The sequence below is a fragment of the Suricata suricatta genome, chromosome 7, assembly GCF_006229205.1.
Source record: "Suricata suricatta isolate VVHF042 chromosome 7, meerkat_22Aug2017_6uvM2_HiC, whole genome shotgun sequence".
Taxonomy (NCBI): Eukaryota; Metazoa; Chordata; class Mammalia; order Carnivora; family Herpestidae; genus Suricata; species Suricata suricatta.
The window spans coordinates 29,956,448-29,981,654 of NC_043706.1; the positions used below are offsets into that span (position 1 = coordinate 29,956,448).

The 25,207-nt window shown below is 53.8% G+C and overlaps 5 protein-coding genes across 11 annotated transcripts; 2 read left to right on the plus strand and 3 right to left on the minus strand.

The window, feature by feature from the left end:
- Nucleotides 1–79: 79 nt before the first annotated feature.
- Nucleotides 80–3,683, plus strand: EGFL8 (EGF like domain multiple 8). Of its 3 annotated transcripts, none has more exons than XM_029943366.1 (9): nt 80–989; nt 1,489–1,615; nt 1,827–1,949; nt 2,049–2,158; nt 2,257–2,352; nt 2,460–2,630; nt 2,704–2,783; nt 2,864–3,017; nt 3,298–3,683. In XM_029943366.1, exons 2-9 carry the CDS (start codon nt 1,515–1,517, stop codon nt 3,381–3,383), a joined length of 921 nt encoding a protein of 306 aa, XP_029799226.1. In that variant the 5' UTR covers nt 80–989; nt 1,489–1,514; the 3' UTR covers nt 3,384–3,683. The 3 variants fall into 3 exon arrangements, with proteins under 3 accessions (XP_029799226.1, XP_029799228.1, XP_029799227.1); XM_029943367.1 differs by lacking the exon at nt 80–989 and adding an exon at nt 1,005–1,025; XM_029943368.1 differs by lacking the exon at nt 2,257–2,352.
- On the minus strand, nt 3,608–12,701 carry AGPAT1 (1-acylglycerol-3-phosphate O-acyltransferase 1). Of its 5 annotated transcripts, XM_029943372.1 has the most exons (8): nt 8,903–9,133; nt 7,895–8,015; nt 6,592–6,800; nt 6,266–6,399; nt 5,799–5,974; nt 5,566–5,661; nt 5,368–5,440; nt 3,608–4,856 (listed from the first exon to the last, which is right to left on the minus strand). In XM_029943372.1, the coding sequence occupies exons 3-8, from the start codon at nt 6,789–6,791 to the stop codon at nt 4,672–4,674; spliced, it is 864 nt and encodes a 287-aa protein (XP_029799232.1). In that variant the 5' UTR covers nt 6,792–6,800; nt 7,895–8,015; nt 8,903–9,133; the 3' UTR covers nt 3,608–4,671. The 5 variants fall into 5 exon arrangements, with proteins under 5 accessions (XP_029799232.1, XP_029799231.1, XP_029799233.1 ...); XM_029943371.1 differs by lacking the exons at nt 7,895–8,015; nt 8,903–9,133 and adding an exon at nt 12,396–12,701; XM_029943373.1 differs by lacking the exons at nt 7,895–8,015; nt 8,903–9,133 and adding an exon at nt 12,029–12,123.
- A 481-nt stretch (nt 12,702–13,182) lies between these two features.
- RNF5 (ring finger protein 5) lies at nt 13,183–15,693 on the plus strand. The gene is made up of 6 exons (XM_029943761.1): nt 13,183–13,503; nt 14,434–14,452; nt 14,547–14,659; nt 14,769–14,823; nt 14,904–15,021; nt 15,126–15,693. The coding sequence occupies exons 1-6, from the start codon at nt 13,310–13,312 to the stop codon at nt 15,221–15,223; spliced, it is 597 nt and encodes a 198-aa protein (XP_029799621.1). The 5' UTR covers nt 13,183–13,309; the 3' UTR covers nt 15,224–15,693.
- A 207-nt stretch (nt 15,694–15,900) lies between these two features.
- AGER (advanced glycosylation end-product specific receptor) lies at nt 15,901–18,859 on the minus strand. The gene is made up of 11 exons (XM_029943759.1): nt 18,748–18,859; nt 18,465–18,571; nt 18,143–18,335; nt 17,914–17,978; nt 17,691–17,778; nt 17,407–17,589; nt 17,164–17,291; nt 16,828–16,969; nt 16,528–16,551; nt 16,295–16,421; nt 15,901–16,171 (listed from the first exon to the last, which is right to left on the minus strand). Exons 1-11 carry the CDS (start codon nt 18,788–18,790, stop codon nt 16,075–16,077), a joined length of 1,197 nt encoding a protein of 398 aa, XP_029799619.1. The 5' UTR covers nt 18,791–18,859; the 3' UTR covers nt 15,901–16,074.
- A 1,477-nt stretch (nt 18,860–20,336) lies between these two features.
- Nucleotides 20,337–24,365, minus strand: PBX2 (PBX homeobox 2). Its single transcript, XM_029943758.1, has 9 exons — nt 24,130–24,365; nt 23,127–23,200; nt 22,646–22,893; nt 22,349–22,539; nt 22,040–22,175; nt 21,790–21,943; nt 21,309–21,397; nt 21,115–21,201; nt 20,337–20,991 (listed from the first exon to the last, which is right to left on the minus strand). Exons 1-9 carry the CDS (start codon nt 24,348–24,350, stop codon nt 20,899–20,901), a joined length of 1,293 nt encoding a protein of 430 aa, XP_029799618.1. The 5' UTR covers nt 24,351–24,365; the 3' UTR covers nt 20,337–20,898.
- Between the last annotated feature and the right edge of the window lie 842 nt (nt 24,366–25,207).

Consider the following 25,207-nt stretch of genomic DNA (forward strand, 5'->3'; position numbering starts at 1 on the left):
CATTTCCAGGTGAGGGGGACCTGGCTCCCCAAGGAGGGTGGGGATGGAGAGCCTGAGGTCTGGGTGCCCGGATGCCTGGTCTGGGGTGGGACCCCCTTGGTGTTTCCGCTCTCTAAATGCCCATTCTATGTGGGTTCCTGATTCTCTGTGGGTTCTTTCCTGCAGAGGACAATTCTCTTCCTGTCTCAGCCCAAGCTTGGGGGGCTTCAGTGGTTTGTGCCCGAGCCCCATGGGTGGAATGCGCCTGCCACCCCCAGGCTAGACAAGGGGACTAAGGGTCAGGGTGGGCATTTGTTGCGCTCCTTTTCGAACTTTGCAGGCCAGAGTTGGGTGAGGGGCTGGACAATGAGCCTCCTCTTCCTTGAAAGAAGGAATTTTGGTGGAGACAATAGGGCCCTGTCTGCTCTGGCATGGGGGCGCGGTGGCTGGCTCAACTCTGTACCCCACCCCCAGGCCCTAACAAATGTCATCATCAAATGGGGGCAATTTCCCCTTAGTGCCCTGGGCTGCCCACCCCACTCCTTGTCCCTTTGTGACGACTTGCCCTCCTTTCTTTCCTCATCTAATCTTGCCTCTTCTCCCATGACCTGACCCTGCTTTTCTCTCCCAGCTCTCTCTCCCTGCCCCTCAGTTCTCCCCTAGTCTGTGTTGGGTTGAGGGGTGTGGCAAGAGCCTGGGGTACTGGTGGTGGTAGAGAGCCAGCAGCCTCTGCTGATTTGGGGAGTCCAGAAATAAGGGGCCTCGGAGAGTTAGGAATTTACTTCTAGGGGGCCCTTTGCTGGGTTGGTGGTGAAGGTAGTGGGCTTAGACCCCACGGAGCAGATCAAGCAGGAGCTATGAAGGAGGCCTGTGGGAGGGGGCAGGAATGGGAGGATTCTGTCTGGCCCAGCCCCTCCTCTCCTTTCCAGCCTGCCCAACCCGCCCACCAGTCTGAGCTGCTGCTGCTGAGGCTGGTCTGCTGGAAGTCTCCGGGAGAGAGGGAAAGACAGGTGGGGAGACAGTGTCAACGGGGAATGAGCCTTAGAGTGAGTGTGAGTTGGCGAGTGTTGGAGTGAGGGTATGGGTGTGTGGGGTAGTAGGAATGTGTTTGAGGTGCAGTTTCCAGGTGTATAAGTTTGTGTGCAGGGTGTGAAGGGGTGTAATGGTGAATATCTGAGGCTTTGAAGGTAGAAAAATTTAGAAGAGGGCTTGTTACAGATAGGAAGGTCATGAGGGCAGAGAGTTAACTCTGTGTGTGTGTGTGTGTTGTATGTGTGTAGAGAAGGTGGAGGGAGCATGTCGAGGTGTGTATGTGCATGATGCATGCTTGGACCAATGATGTGCTGGATGAAAGGGTCGTGTTACATGTACACGCAGGTGTAGACAATCCTGGTGGCTAGTGCAAATGTGTACAAGTGAATGTGCTAATTCCCTTAGAGGGCATTAGCAGACTGCTTCTGGAGGGGCTGGAGAAGGGAAGGACCTCCATTAACCTCTTCTTGCCTGCAGCCTGCAGTTTGGAGTCGAGGAGAATCATGGGGTCCTGGGATGAGCTGTGCACTCTCTTAGGCGGACTCTCATTCCTCCTGCTACTGATGTCCGTCCAGGGGGCCAAGGGTGGATCCCTCAAAGAGAGGTGATGACAAAGGGGGCGGGTCCAGGGGTGAGGTCTTCAGAAAACCTGCTGGGGGTGGGACGTAAACAGGTGGCAAAACCATAAGTTTAGAGTGGGGGCGAGGCTGTCACCTCTAGGGAGGGCGGGGCCTCAGTGGAGCCTTATGGGGAATGGGACTCCCCTCTCCCCCCAGGGCACTGAATGTCTCTCACCTTCTCTGGCATGGGTGCAGCCAGGGGGTCTGCTCCAAGCAGATGCTGGTGGTCCCCCTCCATTACAACGAGTCCTACAGTCAACCAGTGTATAAGCCCTACCTGACCATGTGTGATGGAAGACGCATCTGCAGCACCTACAGGTGAGGGATAAGGAGCCTGGACTCTGGAGCCTTTCAAGAACTTCAAGAACCCAGACCAAAACCCATAAACCAATGTTCAGAGCCGGGCCTATTTTCCAGGACCACATACCGCGTGGCGTGGAGGGAAGTGAGGAGGGAGGTGCCACAGACCCACGTCGTGTGCTGCCAGGGCTGGAAGAAGCGGCATCCAGGGGCACTCACCTGTGATGGTGAGACTGGGTCTTCCCAGGCCTGGGGACAGGGCACCCTGCAGGGCTGGGGAGGCAGGCAGTGGGTCTGGTTTTGAACCAGCCTTCTGTGCCCACAGCCATTTGCGCCAAGCCCTGTCAGAACCAAGGCGTCTGTGTTAGGCCAGAGCAATGCGAATGCGCCCCAGGCTGGGGTGGGAAGCACTGTCACGTGGGTGAGTCCACTCACCTTGCGCCCCCCATCAAGTGGCACCAGAACCTCATATCTTGGGGTGCCAGCTCACCCCCACCCTTCAGCCCCCATCTTCTCTCCTGTAACTAGACGTGGATGAATGCAGGACTGGTGTCGCCCTCTGTTCGCACCGTTGCCTCAATATGGCAGGCAGCTTCACCTGTGGCTGTCCCCAAGGCCTGGTGCTCGGCCTGGACAGGCGTACCTGCACAGAGGGCACCCCGGAGGCCCCAACCAGTGCCAGCATCCTCAGTGTGGCGGGTGAGTGGGAGCATGGGTGGCAGTGAGGGCCCGAGCTCAACTGGGCAGTGGGTCATGCCCTCTTTTGTCCCAGTTCGAGAAGCAGAACAAGATGAGCACGCCCTGAGGCAGGAGATTTGGGAGCTTCGTGGGCGTCTGGAGCGTCTGGAGCAGGTGAATGTTGGTGCCTGGGTCCAACCCTTCCTGGCAGGGTGTGTTCCATCTCCAACACTTAAGTGTCTCTTCCTTTGTAGTGGGCAGGTCGGGCGGGGGCTTGGGTCCGAGCCATGCTGCCCATGCCACCTGAAGAGCTACAGCCAGAACAGGTGGCAGAGCTATGGGGCCACAGCGACAGGATCGAGTCTCTCAGTGACCAAGTGCTGCTGCTAGAGGAGAGGCTAGGTGCCTGTAAGTCCTCATGTCCTTCTCTACTTGAATCTCCAGCCCCAAAGCTGCTCCCAGCTCTCCCAGAAACCCTTCCCTGGTTCACTTTTCTCTTTTCTCCAAACCCTTCCCCAACACACAGTCTCCCCATACTGTCTCCAGATACCTGTATTTCATCCCTTCATCTGGTACCCTGTCCCCAGTCTGGCAGTTCTGCTTACTGCTGGGTGAGAGTCTCTCCAGTGCCCACGCAGCCCCAGAAGTCCACAGCCAATGTGTCTGCCTCCTTCCTTTCATTCACCAGGCTCCTGTGAGGACAACAGCCTGGGCCCAGGCCTCAGTCTCAATCGGCGGCCGATAAAGAACCTCTCCAGAGCCCCTGCTCCCTAATTTATATAGAAACTGGCCCCACTAATCCTCTGGGATTGACCGGCCAGGGAAGTGCAGATAAGGTTATCTGCACTAAGGAGCAATGAGCGATGGAAACTTCCGAGAGCTGAAGGAAGGGGAGAAATGGGTGCCTTGGGCCCACCCCTGAGTCTTCTGGCTGGGGCAGGTCGCCTAGGTGAGAAGCACGTGAACGCCTTAACAAATGCAGCCAGAAAGTGCCCAGATCTCTCTCTCTCTCAATCTTTATTCTCGGATTCTTGCTGTTATCCAGATAATTAATAAAAACCACACAAAACCGGGTCCCACCCTCTCCTTTTGCTCCCAGCCCACCTTCCCAGTTATGGGCACAGGTCTGGGGTGGGAGGCAGGAGTGGCTAATGCCACAGGGAGGAAATGAAAACTGGCTCAGAGAGGGGAAGCCTCAAAAGAAAGAGAAATAAATTAAAAGCCCTCCCATCCCTTCCAGCCAGGGTTCAGCTCCTTTCCCCAACTCCCCAGGGAGCAGAAGTGAGTGCAGCACCTAATGTCTGCCTCTTCCCCTTATGTCTGGTTAGAATGGTACAGCAGGGCTGCAGGGGACTGGGTTGGGGCCAGGACCACTGAAGAACTGTACCACAGGGATAGGGGGAAGCAGAAATGTGGAGACCAAACTGGCATCTAGGAGTATGCTCACCCCTGGGCACCTGGGTATGGGCAGGATGAGACCTCTGAGTGAGAAGAGTCCAGCCTCCACTGACAGGAGGCTCCAATGGGAGGGAGGGTGAGGGTGCTGAGGAGTGTTCCCAGGATAAGCCAGGAATGTTCCAGGCATTGCTTCCAGCCACAGTGTGAGGAGTCCTCACGAATGGATAAGTCCACTGAATTCATGGACTTGTGGTAGGGTATTGTTCCACAGAATGGATGAGTCCACTGGCCAATGTGGGGTGGAGAGGGAGAGAAGATCACAAAAGAAGAAGGTCCAGAGGGTCCACTGGGGAAAGGATGGTGTGTTCCCACCTTTCTGTAGGTGAGCCACTGAAGATGAGGGGGAGGCAACCGTCCCAAAGACAAGATGGCATAGGAGGTGGGGAGGGGTGAGTGGAGACTGCACCGAGGCAACAGAGTCCATGGGGGGGGGGCCTGGGAAGGGACAAGGAGCGGTGCTGTATCCACATTTACTTCAGAAGTTGAAGATTCCAAAGAGGAGAACAGTGGGGAGAAGAGAAACAAGGAAGTGGGCTTGGCCCTGCTTCAGGGCCCACTGGGCTGGCAGGTGTGGGAGGAAGATGAGGGTAGATGGGAAGGGCGCTCAGAGCCGGGCCTCGCCCACCCCTCCAGATTTCTTCAGATAGTCACCACCGCCCCGGCCATCAGTGGAGATTTCCCGGAAAATGGTGAGCATGGAGTGCCGGACTCTGTCAGCCAGAGCTGGGACGTCATCTGGTGTCAGCCCTTCTGTGGGCACTGGGGGCAGCACCCGTACCTGACATCGCCCTGGGAGGGGGTGAGCACCATCATGGTCTGTCTACCTAGGCCTTTGCCCATAGGCAGGGCCCAGTTCCTGAGCTCTCCTGCTACTCCCTCCCCAACCTTTGAATTCTCTTCCCCCTACCCTGGACAATTATTCCTCTGCCTGCCAGCTGCTACCTGTTTTAAGGCCCTCCTACACAAAGCCTTCCCCACATCCCAGTCCAGACATCTCCTTAGCACCCTTCCAACCCCCATCATCTAGGATTAGCCTTCACTGCCAAGTGTTACAGCTTTGCACACACAGGCTTTATCTTTCCCACTGCGCCCGGTTAAAGAGGGACCAAGTGTTACCCATGTAGCAGGATATAGTGGGCACTTAATAAATATTTATTGGCTGATGTGGGATCACACTGGATGATCCTTTGGACATCTCAGTTCTGACACTGACTGATCCTCCTGCCTCATGGGGTTGTCTGCCCTCTCTACCAAGGGCTTTCTGGTCACCCCCAGCCCCAGATCTACTCAGAGCCCTCACCTGAAGTGAAGCGACGCTCCTTCTTGCAATAGAAGTCTTGATAGGAGGACATGACTATGGGGACGATGGGAACCTGGGGAAAGGGAAAAGCAAACAGCCCACAGTTCCCTTCCAAGGCCCTCATGACAAGCCTCTGCCAAGAAAGAAAGGGATGGAGGAAGCTGGGGGCTCAGTAGCAGAGGGGGAAATAGTAATTACCTGGGCCTGTACTGCAAGGTGGAAGGCGCCACGTTTGAAGGGCAGCATGGAGCCATTGTGGTTTCTCGTGCCCTCGGGGAAAACCCAGACCCGCACCTGGGGAAGACAGAGGGTCAAGAAGACATAGATAGAGGGGTCAGAAAACTGTCAGGATGCTGTAATGAACCTTTGAGGGTCACTGGCCCTGCTCTACTCCACAATGCCGCAACCCTCCTTTTCCACAGGGGACTCACATCCTGGGTGAGCAGGGTCTGGGCGACTTCAGACATGACACTGATGGCATCCCCAGTGCGCTTCCGGTCGATGAAGATGACTCCTGCCAGCCAGCATGCCAGTCCAGCAGAGCCAGCCCACAGTAGCTCACGCTTGGCAATGGGTACACAGCGACCTGGCAGTACCTCCATCATCCCTAAGGCAAAGGTCGAGTGGGTGATGGGTGAAGATCAGGATGGAGGTAAAGTGTCATGGAAGTGAGCCATCACCCACATTCCTAAGGACAGAGATGGAGGGGAGGGGATGGGAAACCCTGAGGAGGATGGCGTAATTAAATGTATATTAGCCAACTTATGACATTACAGCCTTGGGGGAAAGGGGGAGGAAGCAACATCCAGATGAAGGGGAGTTGCCAACCCTTAGGAAGGAGATTCTGGGGAATGGGAAGGGCATGGCTAGGGGAGGTGTGCCCTACGAGGGGTCTCACCAAGCAGGTCGAGTGAGCTCTGGTGGTTGGAGACCACGACGTAGGGCTGTGAGGGAGGGAAGTGGTGGGCCCCACGCACCTCCACTCGGATCCCATACAGGTATTTGATGTGGAGCAGCATCAGACGCAAGATCCTGTGGGGTCACGGTAAGGGGTTCCAGCAGGACCCACTGATGTCCATCTGCATGCCTCCCCTCCCCCTACTGCCATTCTGGGCTTCTTGTCCCTGGGCTCTTCCCATCTTCCTTACACACCCCACATTCTCCCCATCCACTGCTCACTTCTGACTCAGGTTCTCCCATCACCCAAAACCCCCTGGGCCTCACTTCATGTTCTCAACATTGCGTCCTCGCACAGCACACACAGGGATGGCGAGCACAGCCAGGAAGAGGATCCAGCCGTTGTAGAAGGCCATCTTGAAGAAGTATTTGGCACTGGAGCTGCAGAACCACAGGGCGGGCAGCAGGAAGAGCAGCAGCAGGAAGAGCAGCAGCAGCACAGGCCATACCCCTGGCCACAACTCCATTCTGGCCACCTGAAGGGGACAGGGCAAGGGACAGTGGGCCTCATTCCTGGAGAGGCGTGGGACGAGCAAGGCCTAGAAGGCAAGGTTTGGGGAGCTAGGAGGACAAGGGCCAGTGACACAGGATGGGGTCAGGCCTCCCACCACAACCTGCCCAGAAAGCCTCTCTAGGATGGGGGCAGTGGGGGTAGAAGCTCAGGGCTGCTCTCCCACTCCTCTCCCAGAAGGCTCCAGAAATATTCACAAAGACAAGAGACCTGAGACAGGGACACCCACAACTCACAGATATGTGATAATACATAATAACAATAACAAACAGTAATAGCAACAGCAAACACTTATAGCTGGTAAGGGTCTTAGGATGGTCTATACCAGACTGTCTAATACAGTAGCCACCAGCCACATATGGCTGTGCGAACTGAGTTGTGCTGGAAGTGTAAAATATGGATCAAATTTCAAAGAAAAACAGAATGTTAAAATATCCCATTAATAATCTTTTGTATTTGATTACATTTGGAAATCTTAACCTTAGCCTTTTGGAATACTGAGTTCAATAGAATATATTATTAAAATTAATTTCACCTTGTTACTTTTTGATGTATCTTCCAGAAAATTAAAAAATACATCATGGCTTGCATTGTAGGATTGATCTACAGACTACGTTAAACCCTTAAATATGAGCCACATAATTTACATTTTTAGGAGATAGGCCCAGAGGGGTTAAAGAACTTACCTGTGGTGACATGGCTCCTAAGAGGCATTTCCTAGTTTAAACCTAAGCAGCTTGTGCTCCTAACCACAGTTATGGTGCTGCCAGTGTATACATATAGGTGGACAGACACACAGCACACAGCAAATGCAGTGAAAGGCACAAAGCACCCACAGACATTCTGAAGGGCAGACTGGCAAGAATAAAGGCTCTGTCACTAATGCAAACACAGATATACACAGTCATACAAAGACTGACCCACTCACACACACACACACAAACTCACAATCACACCCAGCAACAGATAAAAGAAAGTAAATGCATAACTAGAAAAATCCCTCTCCACCAAGGTGTCCATCCTCCCCCTTCCCGTTTCCGGACAAACCCATGGACATACCAGGAGTCGCTACATCTATCAATCCTGCCTCCACAGGCAGGCAAACAAACCCTTATGCCTCCTCCTTTCCCTTCCAGAGACACTGGAGGTGACCTGCTCAGACAGGTATAACATGGAAGGCCTGACCAAATGAAAAAAAGAGGGAAAGGGTAAGAGACTGGCCCCGGGAAAGGAAAGAGTTCAGGAGGAAGAGGTGCAAGCACACAGAACCTGCCTTGTAGGTTCTTCCTCCTTCCTCCACTCTGCCCCAGTGCTGGGGGCAGGGTCACAAGTCACAAAAAGGTTTTCAGGCAAACACCTGTCACTCCCAGCAAGGCTACAGGCACTCCCTTCCAATGACAGGAAGGTCTGTGCTCAAAGGTAGGCGCACTGCCAATCAGTGAATATTAAGGGGCAACAGAGGAAACAGGAGACTGCCAACTCCAAAGCTGTGAGCTTTGAGCTGCTCTATCCCACAGCCCCTGTAAGTCTGGACTAGCATTTCTCCTCTGGATTATTTGCAATAGGCTCCTAACTCTGCTCCTCCAACTCATCAACCACATGGCAACCACAGAGATTTTTCTGTAACACAAATGTGAGCATTTCTCTGTCTACTAAAGGCACTTTCAACAAGCTGACTTCTGCTTACATCTTCGGCCACATCCCCACAAGAGCCCTTTTTGCTCCAAATTGATTTACTTCCGTCCATCAATAATAGACACACCATGATCTTTGCAGGCTTCTGTGCTGTGAACAGCCTGTTCACTTTGGCTGGAATGCCCTTCTGCCTTTCACTTGCCTGACACAGCTCAGCATTACACTTTGGAAGTCTTCTTGAACCCCTCCTCGCCTGAGTTTTCATTACACTTTTATCTTGATCACTGGTTCTCAAAGTGTAGAAATGCATATTCTTGGACCTCAGTCCAGAATCTGGGCCTTAGGCCCAAGAATAGGTATTTTAACTCCCCCCAAGTGAGGGACAGCCCTCCAAGTGAGTCTGATGTGCATATGAGTTTGAGAACCACTGACCTTGATACCACAGTGTATGTAACTGCTCACTGGCATTTGTTTCCTTCTCCAGTCTGTAAGCAGCCTGAGGACAGGAACTCTGTCATTTCTCCAACACCCAGGACAGAAGGAGGAAGAGAGGGTGCTCAATAAACATGTGCTGAACAGATTATAAGGCTGTACACACAGCCTGTCATAATTAATGACAGAGTCAATCATGAATCAGATAGCTACACTCTTGAGTACTATTAGCTATGAAAAGAAAAGTCACCAAAAAGGCAATGATGAACACAACAACAAGCCAAACAGTAACCTACTCAGAATATGCACATACTATACGGTCACACGGAAGCGAAGGCAACAACAATCAAGATGGTACATCCCATCTCACACAAAAGAGAAACATTCAGAATGGGGATTAACTTGCAACCAGGGAAAGATGCTGCTGTCATCAAATACATGCCAACAGTGCAAAAAGAGTGGGGGACAGATAATGTGCACAGCAAGGCTGACTCCATGGCATGCATTGAGCTCCATGAACGCAGACTGTACACAGCCACTAGAGAGATAATGTATGTGAAGAGACACAGACCAGGAAGGTCAGCAAGGCAAGGCATATTGGGGATGGTTCTCTGGGGACATGGAGGCCCAGTTACCTTTCTAATACATGACATTAAGTGACCCTCTCTGGAGCAGAAATGTCCAAAGATTTATAAGCACTATGAAGTGCCATCTGGGTTAATGTCCATATGACTCACAAAATACAGTATCAATAAAATTATGAAATAAATAGCATGTGTAACCAGAGGCACACATGCTGTGGTCATGTCACATTAGCATCATGCGAAGGAGCATGCGTATGTGCGGTGTAAACCGTGACTGGGGAAACACATGCAGCAAACAGGCCAATCCGATCACATGAGTGTGCACTAGTGAACTAAACCATAGGATACCACACATGAAGACTATCGCATACGACAGGATCATGGACATAACATATGAACCCAAACAAGTAAGGCATAATAAGTAAACACACAAAAAGCATAAACTGTGCAAGAAACGTGAAACCACATAACAGATGCAATATATAAAAACTCACACATTTGAACAATGTCAAGACTGGACATGAGATATGGACATAAGATATGAGAATGGGCAATTCTGATGGAAAATAACACATCATCTCTCCACAGTCCATGGATAGATAGGACAGGGAGAAGCTAGCCGCACATAAGCCATTAAACATGTCAAAGGCACACAGATTCAGTGTAGAAAACATGGCCCCCCACAAAGCATCAGTGTGTCAGTAAGGATCTAGCCCAGTGTAGATGCCCACTGAGAAAGGTCCTGTGCCTAGATGGAAACAGAGGTGTCTGAGGGCATTCCTAGGAAGCAAATTCTGCTGGGGGAAGGAGGGTGATAAAACGCCTTCTCCCGGCCACAACCCCCCCCCCCAAGAGTCATGTGGGGCCAAAGGGCAGGGAAAGGAATTGGGGATGGTGTCAGGAATTCCCTCTTCAAGACTTTGTCCACACCCCCATCCCAAATTCACAGGGTCTCCTCCGTGTCTCGTTCATCCTTCCTCCCTCTCGGGGCCCCTCTCCTTTCCCCAGCAACCCTCTCCCCAGTTCCCCTCCCAGACCCAATCTCTCCCCCATCCCCTCCTCCAAGTCCCTCTCGGCACCCTCCTCCCGCCTCCTCCCATCCCATTCCCGCCCCCACCTCAGTGGGGTGGGGGGCCCGGGGGGCTGGCCCCCTCCCCAGCCAGGCTGCGGCAGCGGTGGTGGCGGGTGGCTGTCTCTGCCTCGGTCGGGGTGTCGGTGCCCAGGGGGCGACAGGATTTGGGGGTGTCCTAGCCCCGGCCGATGGAGGGGAGGTGAGAGTGGGAGGCTGGGCCCATTGCGGTAGGAATGGTGGGGGGGTTGTCCCCCCAGCTCCCTCCCTCCCTCCCTTCCTGCTGTCTCTCTGAGGGCTGGGGCTGCTGTTGCCGCTATCCCCCCCACCCCTCCCCAACGCCCGCCGGTTTCCGGGGCTGGCCAGGAAGTAGGGGGCGGTGATGGGCGGCCTGTTTTGCCAATCTACTCCCAGGGACCCAGGCAGCGTCTACCCGAAAGGGCCAGTCTCCTTTTGGTAGCTCCGCCCCGCGAGAGCTCCGCTGGGCTCTGCCTCCGCCTCTGGCCTTCTCTGGCTCCAGCTGCATCCTTTTTTCCTCCAATTCCCTTTCAGCACACACGGCTTATACGTCCCTTGGTGTTGTATTCCTTCCCTCGCCCATTCCTTCTTCATCAGGTCTCCTCTTCCTGGAAATTTCACTGGATTTCTTCCTTTCTCCTTAACTCCCTTAGGTGCTGTTTATTCCCTCCAGTTCTCCAAAAACCTCTTTCCTGTACCCCATTCAATTACAGGTATTTTCAAGCACCTACTAAATGCGAAGCACGGAATTCTTCACCTGTCTTCTCTCCAGGGCCTCATCTCATCTCACCTGGCCCTCCAGCTCTACCGGTTCTCTTTGACCTTTGCTTCCCTCCGCCCCCTCCTCCCCTTCCCTCATTAGCTTCCAGCAGCTCCTCTCTGGCCTTTAAAGAGAAGGGATCCTTCCTCTCAGACCCTCTCTCTGCCTCTGTCCTCCCATGCTCTTTATTTAACTTCAGTACTTTTCTACTTCCTTCCTATCTGTCCCCTAGTCACTGAAGCGGTGTGAGACAGCTTCCCTCCCCAACAGAGTCTGGGTGCATCTTTTCTTGGAAACCGGGCATTAGGGTTGCTTTTAAAAAAAAGAATGCTAGATTATTCTGGGATGAGCATGCCTCTTTAAATTTGTAGCCATGTATCTGTTCCCTCTCCAGCCCTCGATCTTCCAGTATCCCTTTACTACGATCATCCATCACTCCTCTCCTTGTTTCCACGTCTCAACTACTTTTTTCCTAAACCTTTACAGGCCTCTTGTACTTTCACCTCTCCCGCCCTCCTCTAGGGAACTCCCAACTTCTCACCTAGCCTCACTTGAGTCACGTGGGACCTTTTATCTGGGTGTTGCTGTACTGCCCTCAGCCTGTGTCTTTCTGCCAGACACACCTTCACTCTGCTTGAATTTGCTTGCCCTGAGGCAGAGTATGTAAAGAACACTGGTAGGGGGAGGACCGTTACCTAGCTCTGCTCCTTGGATCACAGGGTCACTGAGTCACTGTCAGGATCACTGACTGTGGAAAAGACTCCAACTCGTACAAAATGCCCAAGCTCTGAAGCAGCTTGTTCAAGTCCCAGGGGTCGAACCCAGGAGGAAGACCCTAGTTCTTCGGGACACCTTACAGGACGGAAGGGGCGGGCCTAACCTCATTCCGCCGCTGGTCGCCTGAAAAGGGGCGGGTCTTGCCTCCTTGGTACCCGCTCACAAAGGGGTGGAAGTAGGCCTTTTCTGCTTTTAAGGTTTAAAACGGAGTCGAGGTTAACTCTGTCATACTGTGTCACATTAAAAAGGTGTGGGCCTTTAGTTCTGTTCTGCTCTGTAAATCACCTAGGGAAGAGCGGGCTGAGTCCTCCAGCCGAAGGAGATGGGTTAACACCAGCTCTGCAGATCGACGCTCGCACCATCCAAACGTCGAGCTGATCCCAGTTCTGCTCCCTTCTTCACTAAAAGGGAGGGGCAAAGCCAAGTTCTGCTCTTACGTCACCGAAGGAGGCCGGAGCCATTTTGAACCCCGAGACCCTAGTATTTGCTCTCTTGCCAAGCTCTTCACCGTCTTTTCCGATCTCGGCCAATCAGAGGTGAAAGAAACGGCCCAATCAGCCTGGAGAGACTACAGCCGGAGGCCCCGGATGAGACCCAGCCAAGGTCTTTGAACCTCAAACTTCGCCAATCGTAGAGCAGTCACCATGGCGACAAGATAGAGGGTAAAGGGGTGGGACCAGAGACGGCTTAACCCTCACAGGATTGGCCTGCCCCTTCCCGCTGCCTGCGGCGCATGCGCATTTTCGTTAACCACCATTTTCCATTGAGTTCCAGCCAATCAAGTGCTTTGGAGCCCTAAACTCCAAAGTCCAATAGGAATCCGGACATTCTCTGAAAGGGGAAGTGAAGGAAAGAAAGAAGGATTGTAGTAGGCGAGGCCTGTGTAGTCCCGAACCAATTGCTTCTGGCCTATGGCTATGACTGGCAGCTACTCAGACGAATAAAGCTCCTCCGGGTCGGGCGACCGGACGTATCGAGTGGTTACCAATCCCGTCGCATTGCATACTGACTGAAACTGTATCAGCCAATAATCATTGGTGCAAGGGCAGGATTGCGCAAACCTCACCCTTCCCTTTGGGCCAATCCCTTCTTTGGAATTATGTGATTGGCAGGAACTCAGGCCAATATACCTAGAAAACTTTGAAGCCCGCCCAAAGATCGTGGGCCGGGGGCGGTTTCTTGTTGGGGCGTGTGTACGTATGTGTGTTTTTGACGGGATTAAGGGGTACGTGAAGGCGAAACAGAACCCGTCCATGGCGGCAGCGGAGGAGGAGGACGGGGGCCCCGAAGGGCCAAACTGCGAGCGGGGCGGGGCGGGCGCGACCTTCGAATGTAATATATGTCTGGAGACTGCTCGCGACGCTGTGGTCAGTGTGTGTGGCCACCTGTACTGGTGAGAATTCGGGAGTGGGAAAAAGTGGGGCTCACCTCCTTATAGGGAGGCTGGGGACGGGGTGGCATACAATCATACAGATAATTAGAGCGCACATCCCCATAGGTGAGGCCCGAGTAGGGGACTTAATATCTTTTTGAGTATGTGTGGGGGAGAGGGTCACGTCTGTACAGAGGAGACTCATGGAACGGAGAGTCATTGGAACTAGGAGTTGAGGAGTATGGTGTGTTAATAGGAAGCGGGGCCGGACTGGGGGTAGGGCGGGCACAGCACATCTGTACCGGCGAGGCCCGAGCCACCTTACCCCAGAAAGTGAGGGGTCTTAGCTGTACGGGTGGAACGGATTAGACTCAAAGGTTAGGGGAGACACACGTTATTTCAGTAGGGTGAGACCCAGGGAATGTGGAATCACATTCAGATGAGATATTGGTAGGCAGTGGTATGACAAACCTGAGGACAAGGGGCAACTTTGAGAAGTTAAAAAGGATTGTGGAAATAGGAACTTTGTTGAGACCAGAAGAGAGGAAAAGGAGTAGTGGGGGAAGGTGCTAGTTTGGGAGTGATGGGGGCAAGGATGGGGCTGGGACTGAAAGAGGAGCTTTGGAAAGCTGTGGTTGAAGACACCTGGAAACTATGTCGAAAGGCAGGAAGGGTGTGTGTGTGTGTGTGTGTGTGTGTGTGTGTGTGTGTCTGTCTGTCTTCATGTGTTGGGGTAGAGGAGAAGGTTGAGCATGTTGAGAATGGATATAGCTTTAGACGTTGTAAGATCAGAGAAGGAAGGCCAGATTGGTGGGCATGGTAGGGGTTGCAGAAAATATGAAAAAGGTAGTACCTGGGAAGAGGAGGTGAGATGGGACTCTATGAGGTCAGGTCCGTGCCTCTTTTCTGTAGCTAGTTTGACCTTCTTTTTTTCCCCTCCCCCCCATCCAGTTGGCCCTGTCTTCATCAGGTGCGTACTCAGAGGAGATGAAGAGGGAAATGGGGAGGTCTGAGGAGTTCAAAGACCTGTTGTGTACTGGAAACCACTTCATTTTCTCCCCCAGTGGCTGGAGACACGGCCAGAGCGGCAAGAATGCCCAGTGTGTAAAGCTGGGATCAGCAGAGAAAAGGTTGTCCCTCTTTATGGTCGAGGGAGCCAGAAGCCCCAGGACCCCAGGTGAGAGAGAGGGGGAGGGGTGCTGAGGGACGATGAAAGGCTTCTGCCCTGGGAGTGGGGTGTGGAAGGGGAGAGAACACTTCTTGCTAGTCCCTCTCCTGTTCCTCAGATTGAAAACTCCACCCCGGCCCCAGGGCCAGCGACCAGCTCCAGAGAGCAGAGGGGTGAGTTTTGTCTGATTGTGTTCCTTCCTTGCCAAAGACCTGCCCTGTTCCCCTCTGACTTTCTTCATTCACCTTCCTAGGGATTCCAGTCATTTGGCGATACTGGGGGTTTTCACTTCTCATTTGGTGTTGGTGCTTTTCCCTTTGGCTTTTTCACCACCGTCTTCAACACCCATGAGCCATTGCGTCGGGGTACAGGTAAGAGCCTTCCCTCAGCTCCTAGCAGGTAGCCCTCTGTCCCCTCAGTTCCCTTTCCAACCTAGGAGTGGATGCTTCTTCCACAGCTTTCCTCTCTCCTACAGGTGTGGATCTGGGACAGGGTCACTCGGCCTCCAGCTGGCAGGACTCCCTGTTCCTGTTTCTTGCCATCTTCTTCTTTTTCTGGCTGCTCAGTATTTGAGCTTTGTCTCTTTCCTGCCCACCTCCAGCCAGAGGAGAATCAGTATTGGGGGTCCTTGCTGACCCTTCCTGACTTCAGGCCCCTCCCCCCCAACCACTCCATTTGTACTGACTAAGGCCACCTTTCTAGGAGGGTGTGGGGAGGAGGAGTGACATCTGTGCAGAATATGGAAGAACCTTCTGCTCTGAACTCATTGAGAAGCATCATAACTTCTAGTTCTGGGATGGGAGGATAGACAGAAGAGAATGTCTGTCTTCTCCCTCCTGATCCTTTGCTTCCCCCCACATTTCTTGATTTGGTGTTGAAAGATGGGCAAAGCTCCCTCTGACTCTCCCCTACTTTCCCCTTGTTGATTTAACCTAACTTTTTTCTCCTCAGTGTCTATTATGAGTTCTGACTTAAGTGCTTCCTTCCTCTCACTACCTCCTTTATTATAAAGTCAATAAACAAGGTGAGATGTATTGATGGAAGCTCTGCCTACCTTTGTCCATCCGTCTGTCCTTCCTTCCTTCCTTCCAGAACAGGAGCAGCTTCTCCCTAACTTGAGTAAATATCTGCGTGGTGTGGAGAGGCATGACGGTGAGCCTCTCTTCTTCAAAGCTTTCAAGGGTTCAAGGGTAAGGGCATCTTACACACACAAACACACACACACACACACACACACACACACACACACATGAGCAAATAGGGGAAGGTGTTTACTTCTCACTGTGGGAGGCTCTGGTTGTGGAAGCAGGTTTGGTGAGTTGGGGTACAGTTACATAGGAGAGAACTAGTGTGGGGCCAGAACAAAGCAGGCAGGGGTGGGGGAAGAAAACAGAGCTGATGGATCTAGTCTGGCTGTGCATCCCTCAAGGCCCTGCTGCACTGCCCTCAGCTGCCTCAGGCTCCTCTGACTGATTCAGCTCTTCGTGCTCCTCCTCCTCCTCCTCGTTTTCTGGGGCCTTCCTGGGGAGGAAGATGGGGGATAATGCTGCATATGGTTCCTAGCACTCCATCATTCCTCCCCCTTACTCCCCTTCTTGCAGCCTGGAAGTCCCAAGTCTGAGGTGTCTGACTTTTTCCACTCACCTCTGCTCTCCTCGGCGTCGCTGTCTTTGCCATTTGGTGGCCCCAATGAGCAGGGCAGCTATCCCCAGGCCTCCCAGGATCCCCAGGGCTAGGGCTACCATTCCTAGCCCCTGCCCTTCCACAGAACCTGTAGAGAGACGGGGCGAAGTGAGGGCCTGGTCCCTCATACTCCCATTCCTTTCTTGTTGACTATCCCCCAGTTACGTTGGGGCCCTCTGCTTCCAGCTCCTCACCTGCAGTTGACCCCTCCTCTGTTTCTGAAAGACAAAGTCAGCAAGTTAGAAGGGAAGGTCTTAATTTAAGAGAAAGTAGGCTATTTTGTGGGAGCCCCAGTGGAATCTTTCCCTTTCTTTAGTTCAGAGGAGAGAGGGGACAGGCTGGGCTGCTCTCTTGGTAGGGCTTGGGTGGGGCAGAGGAGGCTTGGGTGTGGGTGCATGGAGGGGACAGTGCCAGGATGGAGTAGGGAATTTGAGTCTGCACCATCCCTTAGCCCAGCCCCAGGGTCCCTGGGGTTTGGAGGGAGGTCTCCTCACCGATGATGTGGACATGGATTGCATGGCTTTCCAGGGGCCCATGTCTAGGATGTGTGGCCACACAGCTGTAGGCTCCCTGGTCCTGAGGCCTTACCTCCGAGAGAAGCAGCACAGGGTTGGGGGGAAGGGGCAGGGGCATGCCCTGTGGGGAGAAGGTGGGCAGGAGACTGTTACAACATCTCTCCACACATCCCATACTCCTTTCTTTGTTTCCATGTCTTCAGATATTCTGTCATCTTCCCCAGCTCCTTGCCTGCCTCTCTGTGAGCCTCCTCTCCTCCCAGTTGACAGTGTTGTGTCTGTCGACTTCCCAGCCCCCCTCTCCAGGTCACTCACATCCTTGATCCAGTGGATTTGAAGGGAGGACTGGGCAGGGGTTTCACAGGTCAGGGTCACGGTACCACCAGGAGCTACTATTCCACCTTCTGGCTCTACCACCAATTGGAGCTCCGGAGGCACAGGCTCTGGGGGTGAGGGCATAAGGTTGAGAGTTATACCTGTGTGTGATCACTATGGCCATGGGCTTAACTCTTTCCTCCTTGAGGGCAATACTTTCAGGCCCTCTCCAACTCCACTCACCCCAGACACTGAGCTGGATGGGGTCCGTGTATAGGGCTCCATGCCGAGGAAGGTCAGGGCTGAAGCTACAGGAGACAGTGGGATGGGGAGCTCCTCCCAGGGTTGGGGTCACAGTCAGTACCGACTGGAGTGTGAAAAGCCCTGTCTCAGGGTGTCTCCTGGTCTCTTCCTGCACAGAAATTCCTATAGCCAGGAGGAGAGGGGAGGAAAAGGCAAGAAATCCCAGGGTGAATGTGGGAGGGTCAGAAAGAAGGCAGCTAGGCGGGGGGGACCTTGGGACTTACCTTTGCCATCAGGTATGAGGGGTTTCCCATCCCAGTGCCAGTTAAGAGTCCCTGCAGGGTAGCCCCCCTCAGACAAACATGTCCCCACCTGAGGAAAGAGTAACCATCATCTTTGAAAATAAGAGACTACACACACACAAACGCACACACATGCACGCACACGACTCACACCCCCTTCCTCTTCTCAGGGCTGCTTTCTACTTCTCCCCTTTTCTTCTACTACCTTATTGGGGACACCAGTCACGAGTTCAGAGACAGGATCAACAATTTCTGGCTTCCCAGGAATCTCTGAAGGAGGGAAAATTTCAATCAGAGGCTGCAGCTCTAAAGACTCACACTGGGGCATCTGAAGTCACAGGTTCTCACACACCAGGGCCAAGGAGTCAAGGGCTAGGTTTGGAGACTTTTTCTTAGATGAAAGGTGGGCCATGGAGAAGGCCCTGAACTCTTACGATAGACTCGGACTTGGTAGGTTGACCTCGTCTCCTTTCCGTTCCTGCTTGTTGCCCGGCACCGGAAAGTCCCCTCATCCTGGATCTCTACTGCCGGCAGGAGGAGGGAGCCATTGGGGAGCACGCGAGCTACGCTATCCCAGGGGCCTCCTTGGGGAGACAGAACCTTCCAAGCTTCCGTTCGGCCTGTGTTCTGGGGACAGGAGTGGGGCCTGAGCAGTGCAAGTCCTTTGAGAAAGGACTCCTGAGGCAGGGAGGTGGGGATGCAAATCATCACTGGTCTCTCTGGAAGTGGGGGAGCTGCGACAGGAGCCCTGCTTACCAGTTTCCATTCCAACTGCTGGGGTGGTTTCTTGGGGGCCCCCCTACAGTTCAGCACCAGCGGCTTCCCAATCCGGGCTGTGATGTTTTGGTCACCCACAACTGCCCCTGGGAGACAGTACAATGGTGGCAGGGTAGGAAGAAAATGGGGACTAATAAAACGGATAAGGTGGGCGAGGGAGCTTGAAAAGCAGTGCCCAGGTTCCAGGAAAGTTCTGGGCAGATTTGGGGAGGAGGACGGAGTGCTTTCTGCAGGGAGGATTGGTGTGAGGGGAGTGGCTCACCCCACAGACCGAAGACCAGCACCCAGGCTCCAGCCGCTGCCATCCTGCTTCCTTCCCAGGCTCCTTGCTCTTTCTGCCCCTCACTACTGTGGCCACCGCCCTAGGTGGGGCTTGCACCCTCTCCCCTACCCCCGTCTTCCCGTCCTGTCCCGCCACAGGGAATGCTAGGAATTCATGCTTCTTGGACAAGAGTCCTTCAGATACTAGGAGAAAGTTATCACCCCACCTTTAGGCACTGCCAGTCTCCGGGCCCAGCCACATCCATGGGGGTGGGGAGTGTACCTCCTAGGGTCTCTTACTACTCAGGATCCCCAACCCATCCCCTCAGTCCACCAAGGGCTTGCCTGGTAGATGATTGAAGCCCTGTGTTGCTTAGACAAAGTTGCTGGGCAATAGGGTTCATGCCGGACTTTTTCCTTTGGGGAGGGGGTGAGGGCGAGGCTGAGGGGACTTGGGAAGAACACCTGTTTGGGGTTTTGTGAGAAAAAGAGATTTTTGAGGGGCGTTCTCATGTTTTTGAAAATAATTCTCAACTAAACCCAGGGAAAAAAGAAATTTCTTTATTTAAAACTGTGTGTGTGTGTATATGTGTTATTTTTTTAAATATTTTTTTTATTTTTTTCCTGTGAAACTACAAGTTTACAAGTGAGGAGAGAACTGCCCCCAGCCCGTGCCTCCCGCCCACCACCCATCACCCATCTAACCTGCTCCCTTCAGTCCTGCCTGGATCTTTGACAGGAGAGGTTCCCCACTAGGACAGTCTTGTAAAATCCTGAGGATGTTTGAGGGGTTCAGATGGTAAGGGTTCTGGCCAAGGATGGGACATTGGTGATTTTACTTTCCCCCATTCCTGGCTTTTTGCAGCCTCCCTCCTCTCTCCCCCCACCTTCTTGATTTTGGACTGAGAATAAAAGATGCCTCATTTCTGGGGAAATGGAGGGAGATAACATAACACAAGCACCCCAACCCATATTTAACATATTTGGCAATATGCCCCTCCCCATTCTTTCCCCTCCAATCTGCAAATAGTAGTTAAAAGAAAAAAGATTTAAAGACGTGTCACTCACAGGGAAAGGTGGCATTTCCTCAAAGTTACTGAGTCCGGCCCTGCCCAAGGGTTATAGGAAGTGGGGGGCAGGGATAGGTCAGCAGAGCAAGCCCCTGACTATCGCCACAGCAAATGCAGCAAAGAGCTGCCTGCATAAGCAAAGAACATCTAAGTGATTTTAGGGGTGCAGGCGTGGTGCCCTGCTAAATGTACTTTCTGATGGACAGGACTGGAGCCAGGTGGGCCTCTTTACAAGTTCTATTTGTCCCCTTTCTCTTATCATGACCCCTTTGGCTATCACCCCTAACATGGGAAAGCAAGAAAAAAAATCAATATATTTATAAAAACATCTACTTCCCCAAACTAAAAATTAAGAACCAATAACAACAATAAAAATTTTAAAAAATACAGATGGATCCCAGGGTTTTGTTTCTTTCCTTAACAAAACAAAACAAATAAAAAAAAATCAACCCCAAAGCCCAGTCAACAAGTCGCTAAAGTAGCAGAAACTCCCTCCGAGGTAGATATCTGAGTCAGACACTCTAGTCCACCGAGCAATTCTATTGGTTTAGGATGAGCTGCGTATGAGGTAATAAAGCCATCTGGAGGGGCAGGGGGTGGGGAGGCACAGGGTTCATGGCCCATGTCCTCTGTCCAGAAGGTGTGTCCCCAGTTTTGGCATCTCTGGTTGGGCAGGGCTGGCTTCTCCACAGATCTCAGAGCAGATAAGTGGGGTGGGGGAGGGAGAGTGGGGGAGCCCAGAGAAAAAGAGAAATGGAATATAGTACGGGCGGGGGGTCGGGGGGTTGTGAAAAGGGAAAGGGATCTGAACAATAGGTTCTGGGTTTTGTGAGAGGAAAGAAAAGAAAGACTAAAAAAAAAAACCGGAAAAAGGAGGGAGACAGACCCCACTCTCCCCTTAGGGGAGCCCATTCTCCCTGCCATGTAGTCAGCACCGCCAGCACTGAGAGAGTCTGGTTGGGGAAGGGATGCCCTTCTCTGTCTTGTGCTTCTCCTGTGTCTGGGGTTTGTCCTCTGGAAGCCTGTGTCCTCTTCAAGAGTTGCCTTGTGAGCCCCCACCCCTGTGGCCCTGAGGGGCAAGATCAGTTGGAAGTGTCAGAGTGAACGCTCCCTGGTCCCTCTGTCGGGGACGTCACTGAGGATGGGGTTACAGCCTCCTGCCAGCCACCGTTTGCCTGGAAAAAGAGAAACATGGTTGGGGCAGGGCTCTGGGAAGTCCAGTGTGGGGACACTACCAGCAAAAAGGCCCTCTTGTCTTGGTAAGGGTTGGACAAAGAGAGCTTCAGGTATCCACTCACCCTCATTTCCCGAGGGCTGTACATCTGGCCTCCCCCAAGGTTATCCCCGTAGCCCCCTGGCCCCATTGAGTGTCGGAGTGATTCCACCTGCAGGCAGCAAAGAAGGGCATGACACAGTGACGAGCGTCGTATCTTGAAGAGAGGGAAACAGGAGTTTGGGAAAACCCTCCTCAAGGGGAGATGGGCCACCTGACCTGGGGAGCGGAGTAGGAATCTCCATTGAGGCCGGGCATCCCCAGAAACATGTCTCCGGATCCTGAGAGATTGAAAGAGCCGCCAGAGCCTTGGGAGAGTAGAGAAGGGATTAGGGAAGAGTATAACAGAGGCTTTGACAGCAGACAGGATTCTCACCACAGCTCTGGTTTCCAAAGAGCCCTATGAACTAGTTCTGAGGGTGCGCCACTATACGCAAATTATCCATAAGACAACACTGCAACACTCAGGAGGGGCAGGCAGTTTCTGAGCCTCCCCTCTCCCTCCCTGGCCACTTGCTGGAAGACAGGCAGAAGTAACTTTGCGGGAGTGGCCTCTGTTCCCTGACATCTCCATCCCATCTCAGCTAGGTCCTTCTCACCCCAAAAGGTCCCCTCTCAGCTGTGATCCTGCCTAGATAGGAAGTGGGAACAAAAGCAGGAAGTGTGCAAGACAGCTAGCCAGGATGGCAGTGGGGTCCACCTGCAGAGGAAGGGGGTGTCGGGGAGCTGGTGCGGCTGTGGCCCCCCTGGGTGACTGACACGGCGGTCTTGACAGCATAGATGTTTGCCTCCTCTTGGAACTTTCCAATATTTTTCTTATACCGAATCCGCTTGTTGCCAAACCAGTTGGAGACCTGTGAGCAGAAAGCAGGGTCAGATAGAGAACTTTCTGTTAAGTCTCTCAGTCAGGAGAATCAGAGAGCTTCTGACCTGAAAACTCCTCCCAATACCTGAGAGACAGTGATTCCGCACTTCTTGGCAAGCTCCTCCTTGGCCTCCTCACTAGGATATGGGTTACTCAGATGCGAGTAGAAATACTCATTGAGGACCTCAGTGGCCTGTTTGCTGAAGTTGCGGCGTTTTCGTCTACAGAAGGAGAAAGGTGGTGAGGAGGCCCACTGTCCTGGCAGGGCCTCCATCTTGCCTAACTCTAGAGAATGCCACTGCCATAGAGTACCACGTTGTGTAGAGCCCAGGGGCTTGGAGAAGAATGGGAAGGAGCCCAGGATTGGTGGCTGGCATGGGCCCCCAAGCCCCACCTGGCATCCAAAAAGCGGGAACGCAGGATCATGACAGCCTCACAGGTGCTCTGCTTGAGTTGCATCTGGATGGCGCTGAACTTCCGATGGATGATGCTCACCATGCGCTCCATCTCCTTGGGTGCCACAGGCCGTGTGCGGCTCTGTTCCCTCAGCAGGTTCATGACATGGGTTGTGAACTCGTTACATGCCTATAGCGGGAGCCAGTGGACTATGAGGAGGGGCCCTTTAGCTTTTGGCCCCCCCCCCCCTCCCCAAGAGCCTATCCTTTCACCCACTCTAGCCTCGTCTCCTCACCTGCTCATATTTCTCCAGCTCCGAGTGGTAGATGTGGCGGATCTGAGCAAGTTTGCTGCGATAGTCCGAGTGTTCGATGGAGTTGTCAGGGGACACGCCGCCCCCAGAGGCTGCTGCAGCTGCAGCTGCTGCTGCTGAGCCCCCTCCTTTCTCAGGCCCAGCCACACCCTCTGCCAGAAGCATGTTGTCCAGGCGCATCAGCTGCGGGTCCACCGGCTCCTCCTCTTGGGAGCTTCGAATGCTGAGGCCTAGCATGCAGGCCAATAAACTTAGGGACCCAGGGAGCCCACAGCCAGCTCTCAGCCCTCCTGGTGTCTTCCTGGAGACCCAAGTTTTCAAGTTTTGGTTCCCTCCCCATTTCCCCTTGGCAACTTCCCTGACCTTTACTGTTCTCGGGCCCCCAGGGTATCAAACTCTGAGCCTGATATAAACAACAGGATTCTGTCCGCAGAAGGGAGAAATCAGAGGGGGTCCCACATACCGGTTTTCTCCTTGATTTCGCACAGGACACTAAAGAGAGCAGGCTTCATGCGGTGGCAGTTGAGGGCGTGTTTCCTTGAGAGGAAGGGGAGAGAACAGTTGAGGAGCTATAGAAACAGAGGAGGGGCGGAGTGAGGGAGGGTGAGAAGGGAGCCTCCAAACCAGAAGGGAAGTACAAAGTGGGCGTCGGGGCAGAATGGAGTTGAGGGGGTTCTTGGGGAAGAGATCAGCTCCCAGAGTGTGGAGATGTGGGGAAGCTGCATGGCTTTAGGAAGATGGAGGGAAGGTGCAGGCAGCAAGATAAAGGCACCATCGGCACGCACAGGGCTGTGGGAAATGGGCAGAGAAGGAGAGTTTGGGGTTGACTGCAGATGTGAGGGTGACTAGGTAGATTTCAGAGGAAAAGAGATGTAGACTGCAATAAGAGTCAGAGTCTGAGGTGCCAAAGAGGGGTTGGAGGAGTTGAATATAGACGTGTGTGAAGGGTTCTGGGACTGAACAAGGCAGAGGCTCTGATACTCCTAGTGTCCAGCTGAACTGGGGCCAAGGGTGGGTGAGGGCCCTTGAAGGCTGGGCCACGGTGGAGAGGAGTGGTGGAGAGGAGTGGTAAGAGCTTCAGGAAGGGCTGTGGAGGTCCCCAGGCCTGGACAGTATGGGGGTGGGCTGGGAGGAGAGTTAAGACAGCATAGCAGTTTCTTAGGCTGAGAGCCAGAACAGGGCTCTGGAGATGGAAGTATGTTCAAGGGAGTATGGGGGTCAGTGAGAAGTTGGGGGGCGGGGTGAGGCCACCCTGGGTTCCCCTCTTTGAAGGTTTCAAGGCCTGGAGGTGAGGGAGGTTTGTGAGGGATGGCTTATCTTGGAGCTCCCAGGAGTAAGGAGAGAAGAGAGCCATAGGATCCTGGAGTAGGGGCTGGGGGGGGGGGGGGAAGACTCCCAGAAGATTCAGAGGTTGTGAATGGGGCGTCTGCTGGGTCTGTGTGGGGTCCCGGGTTGGGGGCACTCACTTGGCCTGGGCCTCGTCCAGGCTCTGGTCGGTGATGGTCATTATCTGCTGCAGTATGTCCCCGATGTCTTGCTTCCCTCGGCCTCCCGGGACCCCCCCGTTACCCCCACCGGGGTCTCCGCCACCGGGAGGCTCGCCAGGGCCCCCAGGCTCCCCACCCACCAATCCCAGGCCCCCCCGGCCCCCACCTGGAGGGGGCGGCCCCAGCAGCCGCTCGTCCATAGTTGGGGGGGGGCCCTGAGGCCCCCTCCCTGCTCCGCCCCTACCCCCTCCGCCTGGTTACTTCCCCCCCAAACTCGGTGGGGCCGCTGCTCCCTCCGCCCCAACCCCCGCCCGGCTGCCCCCCTCCCGGCTCTCCCGGAGGTTCACCCCGGCCCTGAAGGGAGACCTGGGGTACCGGCTGGGCCCCCCACAGGAGACCCCGGCCCCCGGCGGCGGAGAAAATGGAGCCGGAGAGAGAGAGGAGGCCCAAGCGGGGGTGTGTGTGAGAGAGACAGAGAGGAGGAGGGAGAAGGGGGGGAGCGAGGGAGGGAGGCGGGGGGAGGGGAGCCGGAGAGGAAGAGGAGGGGAGAAGAGAGGAGGAACAGGGAGGAGCTGGGGGCGGAGAAAGCCACAGAGAAACAGAGGAACTGGGACCGAGTGGAGGAGGGGAGAGGGTAGGGGGGACGAGGGGAGGAGACTAGACCTTCGGGGGAAGTCTGCGTAGGCCCCGGGGCTGGACCTCGGTGGTCTGGAAGAGGGGCGTGTTGGGGCTTGGGGGCCGCAGCCTGGGTTCTGAGTTAAGGAGTCTAGGTGTTGTGGACTCTGGCCGCTAGAATCCATGGGTTCACAGACAGCTCAGTTCATATTTCTTGTCCTAATGACTCCCCTCCCTGTTCTACTTAATTAAAACCAGGAGAGGGGGGTTGGGGGGGTATAATTAGGGAGGTCTCCAACCGCTGCTTAATGAGTCAGTAATTAACCAGTCAGGGAGGGGAGCTGGCCTCTCGCCAGACTAGGGAAAGAGACGGCCTCTGGCCTCACCTTCCTGCCCCCTTCCCCCACACCCCACCTCCACCCCACAGCCCCAAACACTAGTC